This window comes from Opisthocomus hoazin, chromosome 15, assembly GCF_030867145.1.
Source record: "Opisthocomus hoazin isolate bOpiHoa1 chromosome 15, bOpiHoa1.hap1, whole genome shotgun sequence".
Classification (NCBI taxonomy): Eukaryota; Metazoa; Chordata; class Aves; order Opisthocomiformes; family Opisthocomidae; genus Opisthocomus; species Opisthocomus hoazin.
Window position 1 is genome coordinate 26,690,437 of NC_134428.1, and position 25,706 is coordinate 26,716,142.

Here is a 25,706-nt window from a genome sequence, read left to right on the forward strand (position 1 = left end):
AAAACACTAACTATTCTACTATGCTTTCCAGCTATGGGGAATCTTCTTCCATATACATGCATTTTTCTGTTAGTCATTAGGAGTCTGATGAACATTGTGTACATTTTCCATTCTGTGCTCAGTGAGTCTCTGCCTGTTCTACTGTTCAAGTGTGAAAATGGAAAAGTTGACCCTACTCCCTTCCCTGTACTTTCTACTTGAAGTTTTGTTGCAAGTGGCCACCTTTATTCTGATATCTGGCAAAATGTTCTGTCTTTCGTTCACTTTACTACTTGTCTGCATCGTTGTTTGATGCACTTCCATTATTTGTTTTTTTGAATATTCAGTTCCTGATTTTTCATTAGCAGGTTGGTCTTCTGGTTTTCTATGTTTAATTCTTTAGTTTTGTTGCTTGCTTGCTTTCACCTTCTCCATCTGCTGTAAACTGCTTAATTTTAGTATTTATGTAGTCTGTTTTCCTCCCTCATCCCATTTTCTGTGTTCCAGCATCTTATTTACATTCATGTCTAGTGTTTTTCTGTCTGTTCCAATAAGCTGTCTGTCTTTCTGGCCCCTCCTTTGTCTTCATTCTCATCACTGTCAGACACTGGCCCTGAGTAAAAATTGTAGTGGTTTATATCATGATGAAATTAGACTTTCTATGCCTCTCTTCCTTTGTGTCTTGAAAACAATGTGTGTCTATTAATCGTCCAAAACTTCTTTCACATATCCTGTTACAGTACGCTGGGAGAGTATCCTGCTGTCTTATTTGCTTCTAGAGGAAAAGGATGATGTAGTACTTGAGACACCTAAACTCAGTTCTCTGCTCGATCATAAAATTCCTCTTTGACTATGAGCAAGTTGCTTAGGTCCCTATTTCTAGAATTTGGTAATACTATTGCCGTATCTATAAATGTTATTGGAAGAATGAGGCCATTAAGATTCTGTATGATCCACGTTGATAGTGAGGAAGGCTGTATAACTGTTTTAAGTATATACTTTCTTATCTCACCTATACTGTATTCTTATGTCTTCATCTAAGTTGCCTTGTCAGTTGGACTGTCATCAGTCATTCCTCTGCTTAACATTTCAGTCAGGAAATAATCTACTCTTCAGCCTTTTTTGGTAAATGTGAGTTCAGTTTCCATGGAGAGCTTCTACATCTATGTTTCTTGACCTCCATATTCTGCCTTCTGGTTTGAAGCATCTAACATTATACTTTTGTCAGTCACTTCACTTGATCTTTGATAGTACTGTTTTTCTCGAATCTGTCTTTGCAGTTCCTTTTGCTTTATATTCCACCAGTGGTATCATCTAAATGTACTTAACCTCCACAGTGCAGTTTACCCAATGTGGTACAGTATTTCCCTTGATTGTAATTTTTCATTTCAGTACTACTTGTTTCTCCACACATGCCATTAACTCTTAGATTTCTTTTTGTTGTGTTACTCTAGCAAGTCCTAGACTGAATTTCTTGGCATACCCATTTTTTCTCATATTACATCAGAGCTTTGAGGTGCCTTAAGTACGATTTGGAGTCTTTTTATGCACTGTAGCAACAAATTCCTTCATCCTTTTCCCAGTCCTATGCGTCTTCTTTAGAAGCTGCATTTACACCAGCAACTTGTACTTTCAGCTCTTACTGCTTATTCTTAACTATGACTACTCTTTTGTGCTCTGTTGAGTGTCGTCTAATTGCCAGAAGGAACAGTCCTTTTTACTCAAGTTCCTGCTGCTTCTTTTTTTATGACGTAAATTTCTTTCACTCTTTATTTAACTTTAAGAGGGTCCTTCTTATTGTTTCATCTGTTGTGCTGGTAAAATTCATGTATCCGAACTCAGTTATGGTAAATGATAATAAACTAAGCTTCTAGAATATTTCTGTGCATGCAAGTCTTGAAATAGCTTGGTCCATGTTTCAGATACATTGCTTGTACCATTTAAACTCCAGTGCCCTACTTGGTTAATGAAGTTGGTTATGTTACCACTTCTTCACGTTTACTCGTATTTCCATTACTCCTTGTATGTCCTTCCATGAATCTTCAGCTATGTAATGTTTCATCATCCAATATGCTGTGCACTCCTTTTCCTCAGTCACTTTTGCAATCTACCCCTTTCCTCAGTCACCTTTGGCAAAATAATCTCTCTGGCATGCCGTCCTCTGCATTCCGTGCATATGCATCATTCTTAGCCATAGGCTTCTGCCTCACCTGAATTTCATCCCTTCATTTCAACTATTCTCATTTATATCTTGCAAATTTATTGCAATTTAACATACCCAAATGGTCTTCTATGTCTGTTTTTCTCATAGTGCCTTGAGAGTTGGATTAACTAGGCTGTCTCAGTGCGTGCAGCCATAGTCATAGTTTCTGCTAATATGCTTTCTCTAGCTGGATGATTAGCTTTCCAGTGTTATTATATCAATGCAAAATTCATATTTTTGAGCAGCTTTTCAGCAAAAAAATGTGAAGAATCTTATCACCTCTCCTTAAAACACACTCAGCTGACTCTTTAGGATTATACTGCTGATCTTGTCTGTGCATCAGGTCTCTTTGTTACTGGTACCTAACTGCAGTGTACCTAAGTCAGGTGATGATACAGAGCAAACGCCTAGCTGAATGATACAATTTGTCTGTGAACTATTGTTCAAGTTTGTGGCACTGCAAAATTAATGGGAAAACTTACTGTTTATTCTGGTGATGAAATAGGAGATACATCAAAGATTAATTGCATTTACCAATTATGGAATATTTATGTTAGCCCTTCCAGGCTCAGAGCAATAAATCATAGTTTCCTTTTGAAGAGTAAAGGAATAGAAATGTTGGCCATGATGTCATTATACCTAGAGACTGTGATGTATTTAAAAGATTGAATATTTGCATAGGATATATGTTGATCACAATGGATGAAGATAGGATAACCAGCACCATCTTTGTTTTCGCCAATTTATCAAAGATATGTGAATACTTGATCACACGTTCGAGTTAGGGAGTCAGTGCTTGTCAGCTCAGTTTCATTAAAGATTGCGTGCCTCCATAGCTCATCCTGATCGCAGACTCAGTGCTAAAATTCTGCTGCTTTCATTAAGACTCATATTGTCTGTTTTACTTCATAACTAAGATGGCTTGACCATGTGCACGTGATCAGTTACCACACTCATTTGGTAAATAATAGTTTATTAAGCTGTGATAATGGAGCCGAGTTTGATTACGTGTGTATAATCTCAGTCTGAACAATGGTGATGACTCATGCTTCCTTTACTGTGGAATCAGTGTTCTGAGATAGTGAGGGACGTAGGAAGGGAAGAAGTTACTTGAGAGCAAAATTAGTTTTAGAACCTAATTAAAAATACCTACATGTTTCCTCTTCCTGTCATCTTGCCCTCCACCCTCCCGCAAATGTAGGCAATATCACAGTACATTTAAAGCCACAAAATATGACACAAATCAAGAAACTCAAGAAGCTGCTATTTTCACAGGAAATATAACTAGTTTGATAGGTACATGTTTCTTCATTTTCTTTGTAGAATCTCAGCTGTAAGCAAAGGCCTAGAGTAGGCAAGAACCAAGGGAAAGAATGTATCACTTGTCCTACATGTTCTTTTTCTAAGTAATTTAACTTCAGTGAAGAATAGTGACAAGTTACTTCTTTGTAAGAATCTAAGAGGCCAAGGTCTGTGCAGTTACCACATTATGAGGATGTTACCCTTGTTAAGGCAGGCTTGGCATCTTTTGATCTGTGGTGTGTCAGAAATGTTCACACATCCTCCTATTGCCTTCAGCAAAGATGCAAAATTGAAAAAGTTGTTTGTTTGTAACCTCTGTGAGAGTGAGAGGTAATCTGAAATGTATCCAACTGCAGTGTTTAGTTAAGCTTAAAAATTAATCTGTGAAGATTTACAGCTGAGCCTCTTGTGAAGTAAGGAATATCACCAAGTACTGGTCTTTAATTAAAGTGGACTCTAAATCCTTAGGGGTTGAACTGTCCCCTTCCTATGCTTATGTCTTTGACTACACAGCACAGCAAATTTCCTATTTTAGGGTGGTTGCATTCCTGAAGAGTACTTAAATCTGTTGGGCCTCTCTATCCCACACTCAGAAAATCAAATGCCACAAATCTTAAGACACATTTGTAGAGCAGTTTCCAAAGATCTTGTTGAAGGCTTCCTCCAAAGTTGAGGTAGCTGTATGAATTCTAGCTTTTGTTGTTTGTGCTTCTGTCTTAATAAAGAAGAAAAAGCATTTTAAAAATGAAATCAAGACTAACAATTGGTAATAGATTTTCCTAGCGTCAGTAGTGTTAAGGACATTGCTGTTCATGCCAACACTAATACCAAAATGTGAATTCTGCAGCATCGAGGAACAAAAAGTAAGCATTGATAGTTTCCCTTCCTCCCTCTTGCCCTCTTTTTGTCTCTAATGCTAATATCACACTCATTTTACGTTAGTACTGACATTTGACTTCATGTTAACTGTGAATCACAAGTCCCTCTTGATACAAAATACATGTTCGCTCACCATCTTGGCGTCAGTACTGCACTAAGTTGCATGGCTGTTTCTAGTGATAGGTTTCTTGACATTTCCCAGGTGTTTTTTGTAACTTACTCTGTGCAAAGAGCATACAGGGACAGTGGTTTTGCAGGTATACTGTAGCAAGCTGTAAGGGATGAACGAGTATTTGAGAACAAATTATCTCCTGTCATGTGAGTGGCAGTGTAACCTATCATAGTTTCTCTGTGGAGTCCACCTGGCCATGAGTTTTAGAGGAGATGCTTCTTACAAGCCTGGGCAGAAAGGAAGAGGGTCCTGATCAGTGTTGACATTTTGGGCCAGAGCATCTTCACCAGACCTAGAGGAGTCTCTCACAGAGGAAAGGGAGGTGGTCTGAAAAATCCTCTATTTACTTTCTCTGCCTCTAGAATTATCTTTGACCACAGATAATGACCGGGTTCAGGTATTCTCCCTAAATATCAGCTCCTCTTGCCTCTTTTTCTAACAGGATATTATTCTGGGTCTAACCCAACAGGGCTTTTCTTAAGTTCTTATTAGGGGGATAAACATGAGTATAGAGGCAGACAGGAAATAGAATCATAGAATAATTTGGGTTGGAAAAGACCGCCAAGATCGAGTCCAACTGTAAACTTAACACTGTGAAGTCCACCACTAAACCATGTCCCTAAGTGCTACATCCACACGTCTTTTAAATGCCTCCAGGTATGGTGACTCAACGACCTCCCTGGGCAGCCTCTTCCAATGTTTGATAACACTTTCAGTGAAGAAATTTTCCTAGTGTCCAATCTAAACCTCCCCTGGCACAACTTCAGGCCATTTCCTCTCATCCTATCACTTGTTTGGGAAAAGAAACTGACACCCACCCTGCTACAACCTCCTTTCAGATAGTTGTAGAGGGCGATAAGGTGTACCCTGAGCCTCCTTTAATCCAGACTAAACAATCCCAGTTCCCTCAGCCACACCTCATAGGACTTGCTCTTTTGACTCTTCACCAGCTTCATTGCCCTTCTTTGAACATGCTCCAGCACGTCAATGTCTTTCTTGTAGTGAGGGGCCCAAAACTGAACACAGTATTCAAGGTACGGCCTCACCAGTGCCAAGTACAGGGGGACGATCACTTCTGTAGTCCTGCTGGTCACACTGTTTCCAATACAAATGAGGATGCCGTTGGCCTTCTTGGCCACCTGGGCACATTGCTGGCTCACACTCAGCTGGCCGTTGACCAGCATCCCCTAGGTCCTTTTCTGACAGGAGGAATAAATTCTAAATAATAACTTCAGACCAAAAAGAGTGATATTTTTCTATGAAGTTGCCTTGTAAATTCAGGCTAGGTTTGAATTTTTTTTTTCTTGCTGGTGTATTTAACCTACCGTTGTCATGGCAGTCAGGTGAAGTCCCTGATGACTGGAAGAAGCGAAACATTGTGCCCATTTTTAAAAAGGATAGAAAGGAGGACCCTGGGAATTACCGACTTGTCAGTCTCACCTCTGTGCCTGGGAATATCATGGAACAGATCCTCCTAGAAGCTATGCTAAGGCATATGGAGGACAGGGAGGTAATTCAAGACAGCCAGCATGGCTTCATCAAGGGCAAGTCCTGCCTGACCAACCTAGTGGCTTTCTATCATGGAGTGACTGCATCAGTGAACAAGGGAAAAGAGCCTGATGTCATCTATCTGGACTTCTGTAAAACCTTTGACACGGTCACCCACAACATTCTTCTCTCTGAATTGGGGAGATACAGATTTGATGGCTGGCTGTCTGGTGGATAAGGAATTGGTTGGATGGTCACAGCCAGAGGGTAGTGGTCAACAGCTTCATGTCCAAATGGACACCGGTGACAAGTGGTGTCTCTCAGGGGTCCGTAGTGGGACCGGTGCTGTTGAATATTTTCATCAGTGACACAGACAGCAAGATCAAGTGTACCCTCATGAAGTTTGCAGATGACACCAAGCTGAATTGTGCAGTTGGCACACCAGACAGATGGGATGCCATCCAGAGGGACCTGGATAAGCTGGAGAGGTGGGCCTGTGTGAACCTCATGAAGTTCAACTGGTGTCAATATAGGCTGGGGATTGAAGGGATTGAGAGCAGTCCTGTGGAGAAGGACTCGGGCATACTGATGGACGAAAAGCTGCACATGAGCCAACAATGTGTGCTTGCAGCCCAGAAGGCCAACCGTATCCTGGCCTGCATCAAGAGAAGCATGACCAGCAGGTCGAGGGAGGTCATTCTACCTCTCTACTCGGCTCTGGTGAGACCTCACCTGGAGTACTGTGTTCAGCTCTGGAGCCCTCAGCACAAGAAGGACATGGAACTGTTGGAGCGGGTTCAGAGGAGGACCACAACAATGATCCAAGGGCTGGAGCACCTCTCCTACAAGGACAGGCTGAGAAACTTGGGGTTGTTCAGCCTGGAGAGGAGAAGGCTGCGGGGAGACCTGATTGTGGCCTTTCAGTACCTGAAGGGGGCCTATAGGAAAGATGGGGAAAATCTTTTTAGCAAGGCCTGTTGTGACAGGACAAGGAGTAATGGTTTTAGACTAAAGGAGGGTAGATTTAGACTGGATATAAGGAAGTTTTTTACCATGAGGGTGGTGAAACACTGGAACAGGTTGCCTAGAGAGGCAGTAGAGGCCCCATGCCTAGAAGCATTGAAGTTCAGGTTGCATGGGGCTCTGAACAACCTGATCCGGTTGAAGAGGTCCCTGCTTATTGCAGGGGGGCTGAACCTAGATGACCTCTAAAGGTCCCTTCCAACCCAAAGCATTCTGTGATTCTAAGTTGAGTCGCACAAAATTTGTGGTACTGTGTAATCCAGTTATTAAAACTTAACGAACTTTTCTTTTCTGAAAAATACAAAAGACAGAGTAGAGGCTATCTCTGTCATCATCCTGGTGGACTTTTTGGAGATTAAAACCAAAAGCCTAAACATCAATGCAATCAGATAATGCTGCCTACATCTTAGGGGGTTGAGTCCCATAATATCCTCCTAGGGAAGCTCAGGAAGTATGGGCTGGATGAGTGGTCGGTGAGGTGGATTGAGAACTGGCTGAATGGCAGAACTCGGAGGGTTGTCATCAGCGGTGCTGAGTCTAGTTGGAGGCTGGTAACTAGTGGTGTCCCCCAGGGGTCAGTACTGGGCCCAGTCTTGTTTAACTTCTTCATCAACGACCTGGATGAAGAGTTAGAATGTACCCTCAGCAAGTTTGCTGATGACACCAAACTGGGAGGTGTGGTAGACACACCGGAAGGCTGTGCTGCCATTCAGCGTGACCTGGACAGGCTGGAAAGTTGGGCAGAGAGGAACCTGATGAGGTTCACAAAGGCAAATGCAGGGTCCTGCACCTGGGGAGGAAAAACCCCATGCATCAGTACAGGCTGGGGCTGACCTGCTGGAGAGCAGCTCTGTGGAGAGGGACCTGGGTGTCCTGGTGGACGACAGGGTGACCATGAGCCAGCAGTGTGCCCTGGCTGCCAAGAAGGCCAGTGGGATCCTGGGGTGCATCAGGAAGAGTGTGGCCAGCAGGTCAAGGGAGGTTCTCCTTCCCCTCTACACTGCCCTAGTGAGGCCTCATCTGGAGTACTCTGTCCAGTTCTGGGCTCCCCAGTTCAAGAAAGATGGAAGAGCTACTGGAGAGAGTCCAGCGGAGGGCTACAAGGCTGGTGAGGGGACTGGAACATCTCTGCTACGAGGAGAGGTTGAGGGAACTGGGCTTGTTCAGCCTGAAGAAGAGAAGGCTGCGAGGGGACCTAATATATACTTACAAATATCCGAAGGGTGGGTGTCAGGAGGATGGGGCCAAGCTCTTTTCAGTAGTGCCCAGCGACAGGACAAGGGGCAATGGGCACAAACTGAAGTGTAGGAAGTTCCGTCTGAAGACGAGGAAGAACTTCTTCCCTCTGAGGTTGACGGAACACTGGAACAGGCTGCCCGGGGAGGTTGTGGAGTCTCCTTCTCTGGAGATATTCAAGACCCGCCTGGACGCAGTCCTGTGCAGCCTGCTGTAGGTGACCCTGCTTTGGCAGGAGGGTTGGACTAGATGACCCACAGAGGTCCCTTCCAACTCCTACCATTCTGTGATTCTGTGAGTGATTGGTTTAGTTTAGTTTAGTTTTTCAGAGCAAAACTGCACAAAATTGTGTTGTAAGCTCTTAATGCTTACAGCTCGCTCTGTCTATATATGTATGTTAATGCCACCGTTGATACTTACTGTAACCAGAAGGAATCACGAGTGGCACCTTACGGTCTTATCTAATGGTCTACATACGTGATATCATCTGATCCTGACCATTAACGCTGTACCTCAAGCCCACTACTTCTGAATGAACAAGGGCATCATTCCCCACTTATGGCTCTGTTGTCTGCAGATAGCCCTCCAGGACAAGTAATCCATAATGGCTATCTTCCTTCCTCCCTCTTCCCCTGATCTTCATTAGCTCACATTGTAGGGGAGTAACCATGATGTACATCTTCCTGTGTTGGCAGAATAATCTATGTTGCCTGCTGAGCTGAAAGAGCGGACGTAAAATATGCATCTGAGAAAAATTCTGTGCAGTTTAGGGAACTCATCCTTGATTTGAGTCAGTAGCTGATATAAATTAGTATCTTACTTCAGGTGTTAGTCTGCTTTTGCTGTCCAGTCATTTTGTCTTACGTATTTGTGTGCTGCATTAAGCAGCCTTGTGCTACCAGAAGTATGTTTTTAAGTGTACTTACAAGATGTAACTATGTTTTCAAAATCTTTTAATATGGAACTGAATAGCTTAGCATGTTTTTATTGACCAAAAAAAAAAATTTCTTTTTTTTTAATTTCACTTAGGCGCAGTGTTTTTTCTCCTGGCATTATCCTTTTATTTTCTTTTTCTCTCTAGCATAAAGAAAGGATTTCAGTGTTTTAGAGCTGAAAAAAATGTGCAAACTTAGCATCCCCATGCACAGGGTCAATCCTTAGTTTTGGATTTAGAGTACATGGTGACAGAAGCATTGCATGTTGTAACAAGCTTGTGGTCAAAACATGAATTCTTCAGCCTTCGACTAAAGAAAGAATTTTGTCTCGGTAAACTTTGGCTATCAATTTAATTATTTTTGCTGTAGTGCCTAGTCTTCTACTTCTGTCAGCTCTCAGGGTATATGTACATTTCAGACTGTTGTGTAGAGAAGCTGTCTTTGGATTTCAGAAGCAATCTAATTACAGAACTCCACACAGATAAGGTTTGTGACAGGAGATTTTCTGTAGGGATTGGAGTGAGTGGATGCATAGGTAATAATCTTCAGCGAGTATAGAGCTTACATTTGTTGGAGGTGTTTTTTTTCTATCTATGGTTAATACCTCATCTGGGTTCATGTCTGTCCTCTACCTGGTCTACAGGAATTTGAATCTGAAGTTCCTGCTGCTCAGGGGGAATGACTTGAGGTTGTACTATCCTGGGGAGAGAGGTATCTCCTGTTAAAATCCTGATTTGTGTAAAATACTTTCACATTCTTTGGAGCATAGAGTAAAATTAAGGGTTAGGGTTAACCCTAAGTGGAGAGTTTAACAGTAAACTATGTAGTTTTTCTTGTTTCGTCTGTCTGTTTCAGTGTGTATTTTGTATGTAAACAAACCAAAACAACTTTGGCAGAATTTCACTCTATTATTATGTTGACTAGTTTAGTTTCTTGAGAGCTGGCAGATTCTGTGCCAAAACAAGCACACTGAGTGTTCTCACCACTGGGCTGTTAGGCATGAATGTAGGATGTAACTATTTCCATGCAGCCTTTGTGAGTCTAGTTACCAATCTAGTTTAAGAAGAAAGTTGAATAGTTTACTTTGAAAATGTAGAAATAAGCAGTGCCTGCAATTTCACTCACACATATTATTGTAGGATGCTGGCACTTGAGTTCATAAATTTCAGGTTGATCAGAATTGTACTTTTAGACAGAAAATTGTCCAGACCTACTTACAGATTGTACCTGCAGCTTAAGCCTTTTACTTTAGAAGTTTAAAACTGTCTGGAAAATGTACAGCAGAAATAAAATTATAAACTCAGTAATGTTTTTAAATATTAAAATGTTAATTTATTAATCTATAAACATTTTAATATTTAAGAATCTCAGAAAACAGCTTTTTTATATTTACAAACAAGCATTGAGATGCTTTTTGCCAAGATTCTGCGTGTCTCTCTCAGCTGCTTGGCTTGATCCGGATGAGTTCTTTTAAAACTGTGAAATGTTGTATGATGCTTGCATTAAACTGTAAATTAAGAAATACAGGAATGAATGAAAGTCAGGGTTGTCAGAAAGCAAGTATTCCTTTATTGTAATTTAATATCCATTAAGTAATCTCCGTCTGTGATTCATTTTGTGCATAGGGACCAAACAAGGCTATATTCTGGTGTGTACAAGTGCATCTCCTTTTGAAGTCTGTATGTTTACAATAGCTCCATGTGAATTTTGTCATCTGCTTCTTTTTTAAGCTAATACCAAAAATATATACAAATAAACCAAAGTTAAGTTGTATTTATGTAAGACTGAAATTAATTCTTAATTTCAACTGATGGGGTTACAGAGGGAGACTACAGCTGTAAACATAAAAAAAAATCATACAGTATATTAGACACTGTTTTATGTCTTCTGCAGATTTCCTGTTCTTCAAGTCCAACTGTAACATCAAGTTCTGGTAGCAGTAGTTCTTTATCACCACTTGGACCTCTTTGTAGACAGAGATCATTAGCAAATGGCGTTTTGTGTTCTGAGTCTAGCACATCAGGTGTTTCTTCACCGACATCTAGCTATCCAAAAGCACCAGGCTTTGAACGAGAAGATCAGGTATGTGAATAATATGGGTCTAGAAGTACAAATGCAATCTTAAGTTAAATTAGATTCTGCAGAAAATGTTGCCTGCCTCGTGTATCAGCATCGATTTTTGGCAACTTAGAACACCGAGTTTGGAAACCTCTTCTTTAGTGAGCTAAACAGCATCAAATTAGTTCACAGTTGTCACAGGCCAAGGACACTCATGCAAACAGTCACTGCAGCTCAGCTGACATGCAGTAAATTCTAACTTTGCGGAAATGTGATTGTCATTTTGAGCCCGTGTTGCCAAGAACAGAACATGATAACAATGGGGAAAAAGTTATAGTTAGACTTGGTGGGATTCAGTTTTAATTATTGTTGAAAATTGATGGTGAAAAGATGCATTAATTTCTGGCTGTTGATACTATTTATGAGTTCCAATCTTTGATTAATTTCAATCTGTTTCTTCTTCCACCTGCAACAAGTTCATTGCTGAGACAAACATAGATGATAAAATAGAACAAGCCTTTTGAAGAGAGAGATTTGTAGCATTAGCAGTGAGAGCAGAGTGGTTGAAATTGAAGTCGGTGAGGAGTTATAATCCTGTACTTGGGGGGTGGGGAGGAAACAGGCAGTGCTAGAGAAGAGCAGACTGATATTTTTCAGGGATATGAAACAGCTCTGTTGACCTGCAAGAAAAAAGCTGAAAGCCAAGGGTTTACCTGTTAAAGCTAAATTTCTCTTACTCTAATATAATACTGGTTATACTTCTAAATTGTCAGAAAGGAACTGTTTAAAAAAGCGGCTCCAATGGCACATGTAAATAAGCTGCAACCAAGCTGATCAGCCTTCTTGCAAACCTCTAACTTGTCAGAATTGATTTCTATAACCTGAGATGCACAGAGAAGTGCAGAAGTAAAAGACAGAAAAAGAATGAAAGGAAGGAAAGTGTTTTTTGTAAATGGTAACTTGTTGTAGGTGATGGCAAGATCATTACTCTAGAGTAAAGTTCTCCAGTCAGGATTGCTTTCTTACACGTAGATGTTCAGACAAACCATAGGCTGCAGAGCTAGTCATTGTGACAGGAAAGATTTCCATCTCCCAATATAGGGATCAAGTGATCATTGATTAAATGTCATGGAAGCATTTTTCTTCTTTCAGGCAAAGCATCGAAGCTTCCTAGCTGAGAATCTGCAGAAAGTAAATGAACAAGACAACAAGCAGGTATTGCCAAAAGCTAAATGCTGTAAATATTTTGCCCTTTTTGATAATTTATTAATGCAGTATCAAATTTATGTGGCCCTTTACAACATCGACTGAGGAAAATTTGTGCCCAGTGACAGGACAAGAGTCAACAGGCTCAGACTGAAACAGGAGGTTCCATCTAAGTGTATAGAAATACTTTTTTTTTACCGTGCGTGTAAGACTGAGCATTGGAACAGGTTGCCCAGAGAAGTAGTGGAGTCTCCCTCCTTGGAGTTATGCTGAAGCTGTCTGGACATGGTCCTGGACAGCCAGCTTTTGATTCTGTGAAAATGTGCAAAAGATGTGCACTGCAGGAGTACCAGGGATGAGAAGAATATGATGCAATTTGAGGATGCTTTTGATTACAGCAATTCTATGGCAGAGTTTTCACAGTGAAGTTTTGGATTAACTTCATTTGGGTATGGATTGATAAAATTTAATGGAGGCCAGAGGAAAGATGCCAATACAGTGGTTCAAACGTCAGATGCTCAAAACTAGAAAAACAGTTGAAGTGACAGGGAGGAGGGCATAGCTTTGACCTGTCATGAAGCTAAATCCATCAGGTGTTAGAGGTCATTCTCTGTATGCAGAGGAGCTTAAAACTGTGCCAGCTTTGCACTGCTAGGACAAGAACCCTGATGCTTTGTTAATTACAATGATCAAGATAAATGAGAACAGAAGTTTTACCATTTGCCATTCATGCAGCTGCACAGGAGTGTATAATCAGAAGTAGAGGACTAAAATGTATCTTACATTTAAAAAGCAGGATGAGTGGTGTAGAACACATAAGGAGAGAAAACACAAGATAGTTAGGGGTGGATCCTATGAGTTCTGTATAGAAGAGTAATAGCACACGAACCACTTTAAAAGTATACATTGGGTTTTTTCTCCCTACACATCTATAGATTAGTGAGAGTGGCAGCCTTGGAAATTCTTTGAATTTTTTTGTGATTTGCCCTAAAAAGTAGTTTTTACATGACTTTCTACTGCTATTAATTTTTGTAACAAAGTAAATAGGACATACCCAGTGTAACATCTTTATCAGTGACCTGGTGGGGGAATCAAGTTTGCAGATGACATGAAATTGGCAGGACCAGTCAAGAAGGCTGGCTGCCATTCAGAGAGACATAGACAGGCAAGAGGAATAGGCCAACGAGATCGTTATGAAATTCATTAAGGACAAGTGCAAAGTTCCTACACCTGGGAAGCAAGAACCTCTTGCAACAATACAGGCTGAGAACAAAAACTGTCTGGGAAGCAGCTCTGTGGAAAAGGACCTAAAGGTCTTTGTGGACAGCAAGCTGAACGTGAGCCAACAGTGTGCTCTGACAGCAAAGACGACCCAATATTATCACAGGTTGTATTAACAGGAGTATGAAGTAGATCAATGGAAGGGGTTACCCTTGTGCTTAGCACTTGTTAGACCACATCTAGAATAGTGCATCCAGTTTTGGGATTACATCAGTAAACTAGTGCAAGCTTAGGACATGGTTGCCAAGATGGTCAGGGGACTGGAGCACTTGCTCTGTGAGGAAAGGCTGAGGAAGCAGAGCTTGTGTAGCCCGGAGAAGAGAGGCCTGCAGGAGGACCTAGTAGCAGCCTTCCAATACCTGTGAGGAGGTCATCAAGAAGATGGAGGCACCCTGCTCACAGCACTGCACAGTGGGTGGACAAGAGACAACAGATGTAAGTTGAAACAAGAAGCTAAAACTGGGTATAAGGAAGAAGTTTTTAACCATGGGGAGAGTCAAGCAATGATTGCTGAGTGTGGTTGTGCAGTCTCCAATCCTCAGAGGTTTTCAAGACCAGACTGGCTAAAACACCGAGTAACCTGATCTGACGTCATAGCTGGCCTAGCTCTGATCAGGAGGTTAAGACTAGATGACCTCCTGAGGCTCCTTCCAACCTGAATTTTCCTATTATCTGGTGATCCTAAGAATACTTTGCAAGTTGTTTTAATTCTATTCTTTTTTAAAAAGAAGTGTTATTTAATCTCCATTTAAATAGGGTATTGTATTAAATTCTGCCATGTAATTATAAAGCTTTGACATCTTTTTTTAATAACCTTTCTGTCCTGTCTTGTTTCTGTCTATTTTGCCTCTCCATTCTGTTTAGATATCTACCAGAACAGAGTTTTGAAGTCACAGGTAGGGTCAGTCTTGGTCTGTCAAAACAGAAGGAAAGAAATCTTTGAGCTGCACGAGTACATCTGTGTGTAGGTATAGGGGGGGACAAGAGGCTTGCTGTTTGTAAATATTTTTGGGATGAAAAAGAGACTAAATAGTCTAGTAGATGTAGGTGTTTATGCTGGGGAGAAAGAGAACTAACTGAAGAGATCTATCAGCTTTGTGAGAGTGTGTGAAATTTCTTCACTTCCCTCTCACCAAGAGGTCTCAGATTAAGATGGGGCAGGCCAAAAGAGGATATATTTTGAGTGTGATAATTTTTCAGTAATCCGAAAGTATTGCCTCTCCAACTTGTGTTGACTTTGATATCATGTTTCTCCAATGACAGGGAAAGTGATCAGAGTTATAACCTAAGAATTCTATGCCTTGTCATTTCTTTATTTTACTTTTTTAATTAAACAGCTGTTCTTTATGGTTTAATATGTATTGTCAGTTCAGAGATGATTTTTTTTCCGGCTCAAACATTTATGAAAACAGAAAGCAGCAAAGAAATGTTCCATTCAACATGTTGCATTGGGGATATTAGAGAATGTGTTGTAAACAAAGTTTGGAAAAGGATATCATAGAACAGTTGAGCTTGGGAGGGACCTCTGTTCTAGTTCAACAAGTCTGAGCACAAGGTCAGTATCAGTACAGACTGGGTGGTGAATGGTTTGAGAGCAGCACTTGCAGAGGAGGACTTGGGGATACTGGTGGGTGAAAGAATGGATATGAGCCAGCAATGTACACTTGCAGCCCAGAAAGACAATTATCTAGGGCTGCATCAAAAGAAGTGTGACCAGCAGGTTGAGGGAAGAGGTTCTGCCCCTCTGCTTCGCTCTCATGAGACCCCACCTGGAGCGCTGCATCCAGCTCTGGGGTTCCCAGTACAAGAAAGACATGAACCTGTTAGAGTGGGTCCAGAGGAGGGACACAAAAATGGTCTGAGGACTGGAACACCATTGCTGTGAAGAAAGGCTGAGAAAGTTGGGGTTGTTCAGCCTGGAGAAGAGAAGGCTGCAGGGAGATGTTATTGTGGTCTTCCAATACTTAAAAGGGGCTTACAAGAAAGACAGAGAAAGACTTTTACCAGGGCCCATAGTGACGGGACAAGGGGAGATCTTTTTAAACTGAAGGAGGTTAGATTTAGATTGGATATAATGGTGAAGTTCTTTACTATGAGGGTGGTGTGACACTGGAACAGGTTGCCCAGAGACGTTGTGGATGCCCCATCCCTGGAAGTGTTTAAGCTTGGGTTGGGTGGGGCTTTGAGCATCATTTCAAGCATTTAATCTAGTGAAAGATATCCCTGCCCATGGCAGGAAGTTTGGACTAGATGATCTGTAAAGGTCCCTTCTAACCCAAACCATCTGGTGATTCTCTGGAGATCTGTAGTCCATCTGCCCTTTGTCAAAGTGGGGTCATCTAGAGAAGGTTGCTCAGTGCCTTGTCTAGTAGTGTTTTGAATATCTCCAAAAATGAAGAGTCCGCAGCCTCTTTGGCAGCATGTTCCAGTGTTTGGCCACCATCGCAGTAAAAAAATGTGTCTAAGTGAAGCTTTCTATATTTCAGTTTGTGCCTATTTTTAAAGAAAAAGTTATTAAATCTCATGGTCATTATCGGCCTCAAGCTTGCATTCTATCTAGCTTTGAAACAGAAATTTTCTGTAGTATTGGTAGAAGTCAGGAGAGCAGATACTGCACAATCACTTCTCATCACACAGAAGGCAATGAGAGGATGTGTAGATCGATCAGTCACAGTGAAGTGTTGGTTTATTAACTAAAAGATTGGAGGGAATATATAAATAATAAACAGTAAAAGGAATTAATATACTAGAAACCCTGCACCAAGTCCCTGTAGACTTTATGAAGTTACTTTCCAGTTTAGAATGTTACATGGTTACATATTGTTTGCATTTCTTACACTGTATAATTTAAATGTGTGATTTGTGTGAAAAACGTTCAGCTAGAAAGAAGTAAGACAGGTACAGGTCATTGTATAACATGACACATCTGTGCAGTGCAGTCATGTTTCTCATCTATCTAAACCCAAGATCAGGTTATGGACCAATTGCATTTAGATTAAATGAGAAAATTTGCTGATCAAAAAAATAATGTAGAATATAATTTGTGTCCGAACGCATAATGAAATGGTACGATTCCTCAACAGATATTTTCCTTTTGAAAAGGAGCATCAGACTTCAGCTAACTAATTATGTTTGTGGAGCTTATTTGCAAGTATTTAAATACATTTTTTTCTAAAAGCAGAAGTCCCTCCTATGGTAGCGATGTCCAGCCACATTGGAGAAACACATTTGCTGGTAAATGATAAGGAAAATTATCCTAATCTGTTCATTCAGAGGGCTCTTCTGGATTTCTTTCTGTTTGAATTAAAATAACCACTTTCAAAAATACATTCTGTTTATTTTATGTGTTTGTACATACATCTGTGTGTGTTTGTGTGTATAAACATGTGTTGTTTGGTTTTTTTAACAGAATCATCTCAGTGTTTTTTCAGCAGTTAACCCACTTGCTTCAAGTATAGCTTCCAGTCTGGCCTCCAGTGTTGGATCAGACAGTTCATCTCCTACAACTGTCTCTGCTATCAGTGGCAAAGCGCTCCCATTCTATTCTGGCAGTAACACAGTTGAATCGGTAATAGGTAAGTCTTAACATTTTATCTCCAGTTCTGCGTGTTTTCTTGCATTATTCAACAACTTCTTGTTTCAGTGTAGGTTCAAAGAGCGTATTGGTAAAGACAGTAATGTTGTACACACCTGCTTTAATACAGAATCATAGAATCACTAAGGTTGGAACCGTCAACCCATCACCACCATGCCTACTAAACCATGTCCTGAAGTGTCATATCTACACATTTTTTGAACACCTCCAGGGATGGTGACTCCACCACTTCCCTGGACATCCTGTTCCAATGCTTTACAACTCTTTCAGTAAAGAAATTTTTCCTAATACCCAATCTAAACTTCCCCTGACACAACTTGAGCCCATTTCCTCTCGTCTTGGTTACTTGGGAGAAGAGACCAACACCCACCTCACTACAACCGCCTTTCAGGTAGTCGTAGAGAGCAATAAGGTCTCCCCTCGGCCTCCTCTTCTCCAGACTAAACAATCCCAGTTCCCTCAGCCGCTCCTCGTAAGAGTTGTGTTCTAGGCCCTTCACCAGCTTTGGTGCCCTTCTCCAGACACGCTCCAGCAACTCAATGTCCTTCTTGTAATGAGGGGCCCAAAACTGAACACAGTATTCGAGGTGCAGCCTCACCAGTGCCAAACACAGGGGCACGATCACTTCCCTACTCCTGCTGGACACGCTATTTCTGGTACAAGCCAGGATGCCGCTGGCCGCCTTGGCTGCCTGGGCACACTGCTGGCTCATGTTCAACTGGCTGTCAGCCAGCATCCCCAGGTCCTTTTCCGCTGGGCAGCTCTCCAGCCACTCCTCCCCAAGCCTGTAGCGTTGCATGGGGTTGTTGTGCACCAAGTGCAGGACCCGGCACTTGGCCCTGTTGTTGAACCTCATAAAATCGGCTTCGGCTCATCGATACAGTCTGTTTAGATCTCTCTGCAGAGCCTTCCTACCCTTGAGCCGATGGACACTCCTGCCCAGCTTGGTGTCATCTGCAAACTTACTGAGGGAGCACTCAATCCCCTCAGCCACATCATTGATAAAGGTATTAAACAAGACTGGCCCCAAAACTGAGCCCTGGGGAACACCACTCACGACCGGCCACCAACTGGATTTAACTCCATTCACCACAACTCTCTGGGCTTGGCCATCCAGACAGTTTTTTACCCAGCAAAGTGTGCACCCATCCAAACCATGAGCAGCTAGCTTCTCCAGGAGGATGCTGTGGGAAACAGTGTCAAAGGCCTTACTAAAGTCCAGGTAGATAACATCCACAGCCTTTCCCTTATCCACTAGGCAGGTCACCTGGTCATAGAAGGAGATCAGGTCGGTCAAGCAGGACCTGCCTTTCACGAACCCATGCTGGCTGGGCTTCATCCTCTGATTGTCCTGCACATGCCTTAATTATATGTAATTAAAAGCAATATCAGAAATTTAATTTAAATTTTTTCACCCAAAATCATTTTTCACAAGGTCTTCAATATGAGCATAGGCATGAGTGAATGGGAGATTTAAACTAGAATTTTGGCATTGGTATTTGCCAGTGATTTAAAAAAATGTGTAAAATGTCTGTAATGCAACTCACTGTTGCTAGAAGTAGAAGTAGCGTCTCCTTCTCCTCCTCCTGTACTCCTCCTGAATGCACTCCTCAACCTGTGTTAGTGGGCTGATGAGATTTGACTTTTTTTTTTTTAATATTACTATAACAGGTGAAATTACAGATCTTAACATGTTCACATGAAAATGGGAGATTTTTCTTTGGCTGACCGCATATTCTCCACTCTGATTATCTGTATGTTCAAGGACAAAAATCTTTTGTTCACACTACATGGACCAGATTGAAAAAGACACAAAGAGGAGGAGCCCTTGCCTTCTGAGTGCACAAGACAGGTTCGGGGAAATAATTCCAAAATTTCTGTCATTAGCCCAGAGCCTTTCCCATGCTTCCAACCAGCTAGGCTGTTTGTGTGGAAAATGATAAAAGGAGATGAACATTTCAATAATAACTAGACACTAGGAACTTCAAAACATGTCATGACACTCCTGCTGTGGTTGCTCAGGTGCTGGACAGAGAGGAATAACCACTTCCCCCAACCTGATGGCTACATTTTTACTAATGCAGGCCAATATGCGGTTCGCTTTTATTGCCACAGACATGCGGAACGTGTCGTTCATCAGAATCCCTAGATCTTTTTCTGCAGTGCTGCTTTCTGATCATTTGGCCCCCAGCCTGTACTGTTGCAAGAGATTCTACTGTCCCAGGTGCAGCATTATTGTATTTGCCTTTGTTGAACTTCATGAGGTTTCCATCAGTCCAGTTCTCCAGCCTTTTGAGACCCCTCTAAACAGCAGTCCTGCCATTGAGTGTGTCAGCTGCTCCCCTTAATTTAGTATTATCCACAAACTCATTGAAATTTGTGGCACTTTTACACTAAATGTGGTTTATTCAAGAGGCTGTGACAGGGAATGTTGTGATTTGAAAAATGCTGTATTTCACATTCTGTGGTGTAAGTCACATGATGAGGCAGTTGCTTTGATTAGCTGGTGTACTTGAAGCTTTCTGTGTTTAAATCGATGTGTAGCAGCGACCAGGAAGCTGCAGACAGTGAGTCAGCACTTTGACATGGTAAGTTAGACATTTCCTCTCTTAATTTTTTTAGGAAGGAAATGTGCACAGAATATTAAGCGATGGATCTTTTTCTGCAGTCTTGCAAATGTATAGCTTGCTTTCCTTAAAGGTTTGTTTGATGATCTGTGTGTTAGTTAAATTTCAGAATTAGAATGAGCAGAATTTTAGTTTTTATTCTATGCAAGTAATATATTTCATTGGCTTACGGTTAATATTAATAATATTAGATGTGGTGCTAATTCAGTATAATTTTTAAATTGTGATATATTGAACAAGTGTTGGAAAGTTGTTTAAACAGTGATATGCTGTATTTCCCATGTCCCGGTGTGATTATCGTATTGAGCATAAAAGACTCTTGATGCCTCTGAGTTAGAATACGCCTCTGCTGTTTACAGATGTTTTCCAAAACAGTTTTCAGTATGCTGTGTTTGTTAACAGAATGTGAATCATAAAATACATGTCTCATATATGTTTAAGTTGGTGTACTTTATGGTAACTGTGTAGATTTGGGTTTTTTTTTTCTTAAAATCATTTTATATATATATATACATACTTTTTCCAGAGTTCTGCTTCGTGGATATACAGGATGGCGTTGAAAATAAAGTGCTACACGTAATCTGAATAGGGCAGAAAATTAAGATGTTATTGTAGAACAGAAAATAAATACATCGTGTTCTTGTAGGAGGTGCTGGATTGAAGAATAATTAAAAATAGGGATAGAAAAAGAGCTGCAGCAAAGGAACAGGCTAGGTGATTATGGGAAAAGGGGATGAATGGGTTTGGATAAAGTATTAGGGGAAATGCAGAAGAGTGATGTTAGTAAGGACTGAGGAAGCTTTGTCAGACGGTGGGGTCTGTAGCCCTTTCTGTGGCTCTTCATCTTGATCTCACAGGGAGCTCCAGGCCCTCTCTGTCTGCTCGCTGAGTAATAGTCCCCAAGAGCTGGGGAAGGGAAGGGGGAGTTGGGAATAAGCATACCAATTAGATGGAACTAGTATTTAGCATTGAGGCTTGGACAATGTGTTGAAACCTGAGGCATGATGGAATGGAAGAAGGTACATTGTTGCAGTCTGCTCCTGTCAGAGTCAAGGGAGACTGGTTGAGCTGTCTGGTTTCGTTCTGGTGGAAAAAAAAAAGAAAGCAGCATAATCTTGAGAACATAAAAGCTGCCAGGTGTTCAAAGTCTGCCTGAAAATTAGCACAAAAAAAAAGAATAAATTAAATTTTTTTTTAAGATGCTAGAGAAATTAGATAAACAAAGTGTCAGAGGAGATAGACTTGGAGAAGAATAAATAGGGAATGAGCAGCAGTGAAGGGAAGTGACTCAAGTGGTAGTGGGGAGAAGGTGGGACATTAACATTAGGGGACAGCTGCCAGCCTGACACTCCATCCTGTTGTCTGTGTTAGGGTCTGTGTGGACCTCCCCCTGGGAATGTTCTGGTTACTTCCATTGCTTTCTACTGGATAATCAAGCATGGGGATTTTGCCCATCTGGGAGACTTGCCGTTCAAGGAGACTTGGTGTCTCTCCATTCGCTTCCCATATATACGTTGTGATCGTAAGATGCTGTCTGTGTTCTCTCCCTGCGCTACACTGACTTTCCACCATGTGAGGTGGAATTTGAGAGAGCTGGAAGGTATCAGAAATTAAGCTTTGAAAAGCTAGATAATAAACAGTGAGGAGACATGTCAGTCCTTTTTGTGGTAGGGGAAGACAAACGTGGCAGAATGAGTTAAGGTCTCACATTAGGAAAACAGGACAGGTTAGTGATATAGTAAGGGTGCAGGCTTAGATTTGATCTATTGTTTGAGCAGTATGATTTATGTCAGCCTCGCTGTGTTTCATTCCTGCTTGTTGTACTTGCGCAGCAACATATTGAGCCATACACTGCAAATAACTTCAAATATTAATGACATCTGGGTAATGTGGGGAATTGCAGGCGCTTGAAAAAAACAGATTGTTTCCCTGTCTAAAGATAATGATGGTGCTAATGCTGGGATTTTAAAGTCTCTCTTTCCATGACTGAGCGAATTTTGAATTTTTTGGAAGAAAGTTGAACATCTTCACTTGGTGAAAATGAGAGAGATCTCTCCCAGAATATCCTGCAGCATAGCGATGAGAGGTTTGCTCTTATGTGTGTATGGCGTTTTTGCACAAAGGATGTTGAGACAGGTTATTGCTGGAAAACTTTGAAAAGCTAGGGCATATGCCTTCAGGCCAGAACGATGATGCAGAGAGAGTTTCCTCCCTCTGACTGTTGGACACCAAGCTGCTTTGTCAGTACTGCTGAAAGATAAGGATTATTGTTTGGGCACATCTCCATACTAATAAAGTGGTGTTGCCTTTGAGACCCAGACTAGTAACTCTTCACAAAGAGCTGTTAACTCTTGGGTATCTTTGTCATGAGTGTCATTGTGTAGTATATGAACTTTATCTCTTGGCTGGTATTTTGTTCGGGGCAGCTTAGGCAGCTTCTTGCTGAGCACTGTTGTGCTTATAGGTCAGTAACTCCCTTTACGTATTATCTGGAGATCCGCGACTGTGGACTCTGTTAGGTAGCCTAGTCGACATTAGAAAATGCCTGTACATAGTAACACTGCGCTTATCTTGTATTAATGATCCAAATGGTCCTTTCAGTTTCTGACTTTTAGCACGTTTACAACTGTCTAGTACTTCTGCCAAAGATTTTCTGCAGTTTACAGTGCCTAATGTTTAGGACTAGGCTATGACAGAGGAATCAGTCTAATCCAAAGGGATCAAGAGATCCCTTTTGGAACTTCTGGAAACTTGCACACAAGCCACTGTGTCTTTTATTTCTGTTCCTTTTCAACTCATTTAGGCTTTGTGCCTGTTTTTAATAGTGATTTTCAGCATAAAAATCTAAAAATTCTTTACAAAGGTGATCACCGTCACTGACCACAGTGACTGGGATAGTCACTTTCCCACCTGTAAAATCAGTATTTATGCAGACTTCTGTCTTGCTGACTGTGCAGTTGTTCAGCATTAGTTAAGTATAGGTACAGAGGGATAAATTCCTTAATTACACCCCTTTCTGCACAGAAAAGAAGTTAAGAGGAAGAAGGGAAAAAATGTATACCTTCTAACACTTTATAAGCTGTGGACCTAATAAGAAGTATACTGATAATAGTATACTAATAACTGACAATATAATAAGTATAATAGTATACTGATAACTGATATTGCCCAGAGAAATTTTAGACCAACATAAGCCTTAAAATGAAAGGTAGTCTAACTGTTGAGTCTAAATGAAATACTGATTTTTTTTTTACTTTATTTATTTAAAAATATTGCACATTTTCATTTGAATATGGCATTCCTTACATCTGTATGCCCTGATATGTAACTCAGTTACCCCAAGGTCTAACTGTTGTAAGGGCCATTTACAGTGCCTTTCCTCAAGTATAATACCTGTTTTTATTCAACAATAAAACTTTATTTGTCCTCTTTTTCTGATGTACATCTAAGCACAACAGGTGACACAGATTTATTGAAAATCCAGATAGATAGCCACCTCTCCATTATCCTCTGTTCATCTCACCAGCTTAAAGAGCTGTAAATAGCTTATATATGAAAGTTTGCCCTTTTAGAAAATACAGATGTCCTTCACTGTGTGTCTGTAGTATGCTTAAGATCATGACCTAGATGTGAAAGAGTTCTATGATGGAAGCACTAACAAAAACAGTCAAATAAAGTTTCTTCATTTCAGCCATCATGATAGTTTTATGGATAATTCAAGGATAATTCATTGATACAATGTTTTATTTAACAGGTTCTACTTTAGATTTGCATTTTAATGATGTGAACGTCACATCCATAGATAGAGAATTAGAAGATCAAGAAGGCAGTGACCTTGGATTGGCAAGTAAGAGGTCCAATTTGTAAAATTATACTCATTTAAAATATCCTTCTTTCTTACCTTTCTAAACTTATATTCATCAAAATAGTTACAGACAGCAAAGACTTTGAAGAGAAGTCCTCAGTTTTGTTGAAGCTGTTTAATTTTGTGGCGCAAAGGGATTGCACCGTAATCATCCTGTCTGTATTTTGCAAGGGGTCAGTCTATTAAATGTTTTGGGGTTTTTTTTAATATGCTTAATGACTTAGGTCCATGGGCATGACAGTTGATGGAGCAATTTACATGCATTTACAGAAAGGTATTGTGCTTGAGCTTGCCTGCCTGCATATCGAGTACTGCAAATGTCTGACAACAGGCAGTATGTGCTGTGGGGACCAACAAGTACTTCCGTGGTTAGGTGGTTGCTGAGAGGGGGAGTGAGAACAATCCGTGAGAAGAAAGAGCTAGCAACCTTTAGGCCTTCAATACTTGCAAGTTAGGGAGTTGATCTTTCTACGAATCTACCCTGGAAGGAGCAATGTAGTTGACTGTCTGTTGGGAAGTATTCAGCCATTTGGCCTCTTCTGGGAAAGGAAAGGAGACGAAGACATAGCAAAGGAGAGTAATGCAGGGAAGAGACAGCAGGGAGGATGGATGAAAGGGGGGACATCAAGAAATTAAAATGCCACCTTTTCTTTGTGAAAATAGGAAAGCCAAAATAATCTAGAGAAAAAAAACCCAGAAAAATAGGAAGTGAAAACTGAGAGACTGTAATTTTGATATCATATTCCTTTGAGAGTCCTAGTGCAAGAGAACAGACATGTTTTTATAATACTTCTGTTTATTTTCTGATATCTGTTTTGCTAACGTTTCTTTGAAGGAGGTCTACGGTGATTATTAAATTGGTCGAGCATATGTGTTAGGCTTCCTCTTGTGCAAGCAAAGCTGTATTCTTGGATGGCAAACATGTTCTTCCCATGTCCTTCTTGCCCTGTGGCTCTAGATGCAAAGGGTAAAACTACTATAGCTTCATCCTAGTTTATTACTGCTGAGTGTTGCTCCAAGAAGGAAAGCTTGCACATAGTATCTCTATTCATTATGCAATTTTTCTTCCTTTAAGTTAGTGTATCTTTAGTCCGCTGGCTTTAGTAAATATACAGATGTATTTGATGGAGTATGTAAGCTGTCACTGGGGCCGCAGTGGATGGGACAGTACCCAGGTATTACAGATTCAAGACCTTGTCATAAAGCATGGAAATCACCTTGACCCAAGTGAACATCAAGCGCCCTTACACCCTCAGGAAAGCATACATTATAAGCAACTGTAAGTTGCTTCTTTTCAGAAATAACACAGATGTCCAGAGAGATTCTGCTTCAAACTTTTCCTCCTCCAAGTGCTTCCTTTGCGGTGAAAGGGGACAGTTCTAGGCAAGATCACTAGTTTTATCACCTCAGCAGCGTGTGGATACATGAAGCTTCAGAGCGAACACAGAATTCAGGAAAGTCACGTGGTTTGAAATGGACTCAGCTCATTAATTTGGAGGTGTGGGCAGAAGATGCCTCACATAAAGTGACTGGTGACATGCTTCTGTCTTCAGATCTGAGCAGAGCATTTGGGGAGGCAGTTTACAATTCACATATGGTGGTGCTGATGTTTTGGCATCAGGTAGATCTAGGCAGATTGTAGCAGTGGCTTCATTACTGATAGCGAGAGCTCGAGAAACCAGTGCTATATCACAGTGATTAAGAAGTTTCTTACACCAAATATTAGTTTCTGAGATCTTGACAACAGTCCTGCAAGCTCTGGTGTCCCTCCCACCTTGACTATGTTTTCTCCCAAGGTGGTTCTTTGTTACTAGAGGCTGTGTTTGTGGTACCTGACCCAAAATGTCAAAGTCTCAA

General features: G+C 41.0%; 1 protein-coding gene across 11 annotated transcripts in view; it reads left to right on the forward strand.

Annotated features, from left to right (window-relative positions):
* The window catches only part of UNKL (unk like zinc finger), a 65,369-nt gene that overhangs the window by 27,640 nt on the left and 12,023 nt on the right, over positions 1-25,706 (forward strand). For 9 of the 11 annotated variants that reach the window (XM_075436618.1, XM_075436607.1, XM_075436610.1 and 6 more), the window contains 4 exons: positions 11,111-11,299; positions 12,428-12,490; positions 17,172-17,337; positions 23,739-23,831. In XM_075436618.1, coding sequence (XP_075292733.1) covers positions 11,111-11,299; positions 12,428-12,490; positions 17,172-17,337; positions 23,739-23,831 — 511 coding nt within the window. Of the gene's footprint in view, positions 1-11,110; positions 11,300-12,427; positions 12,491-12,582; positions 14,198-17,171; positions 17,338-23,738; positions 23,832-25,706 lie in introns of those variants that run through there. The other 2 variants (XM_075436608.1, XM_075436617.1) reach the window with 2 other exon arrangements.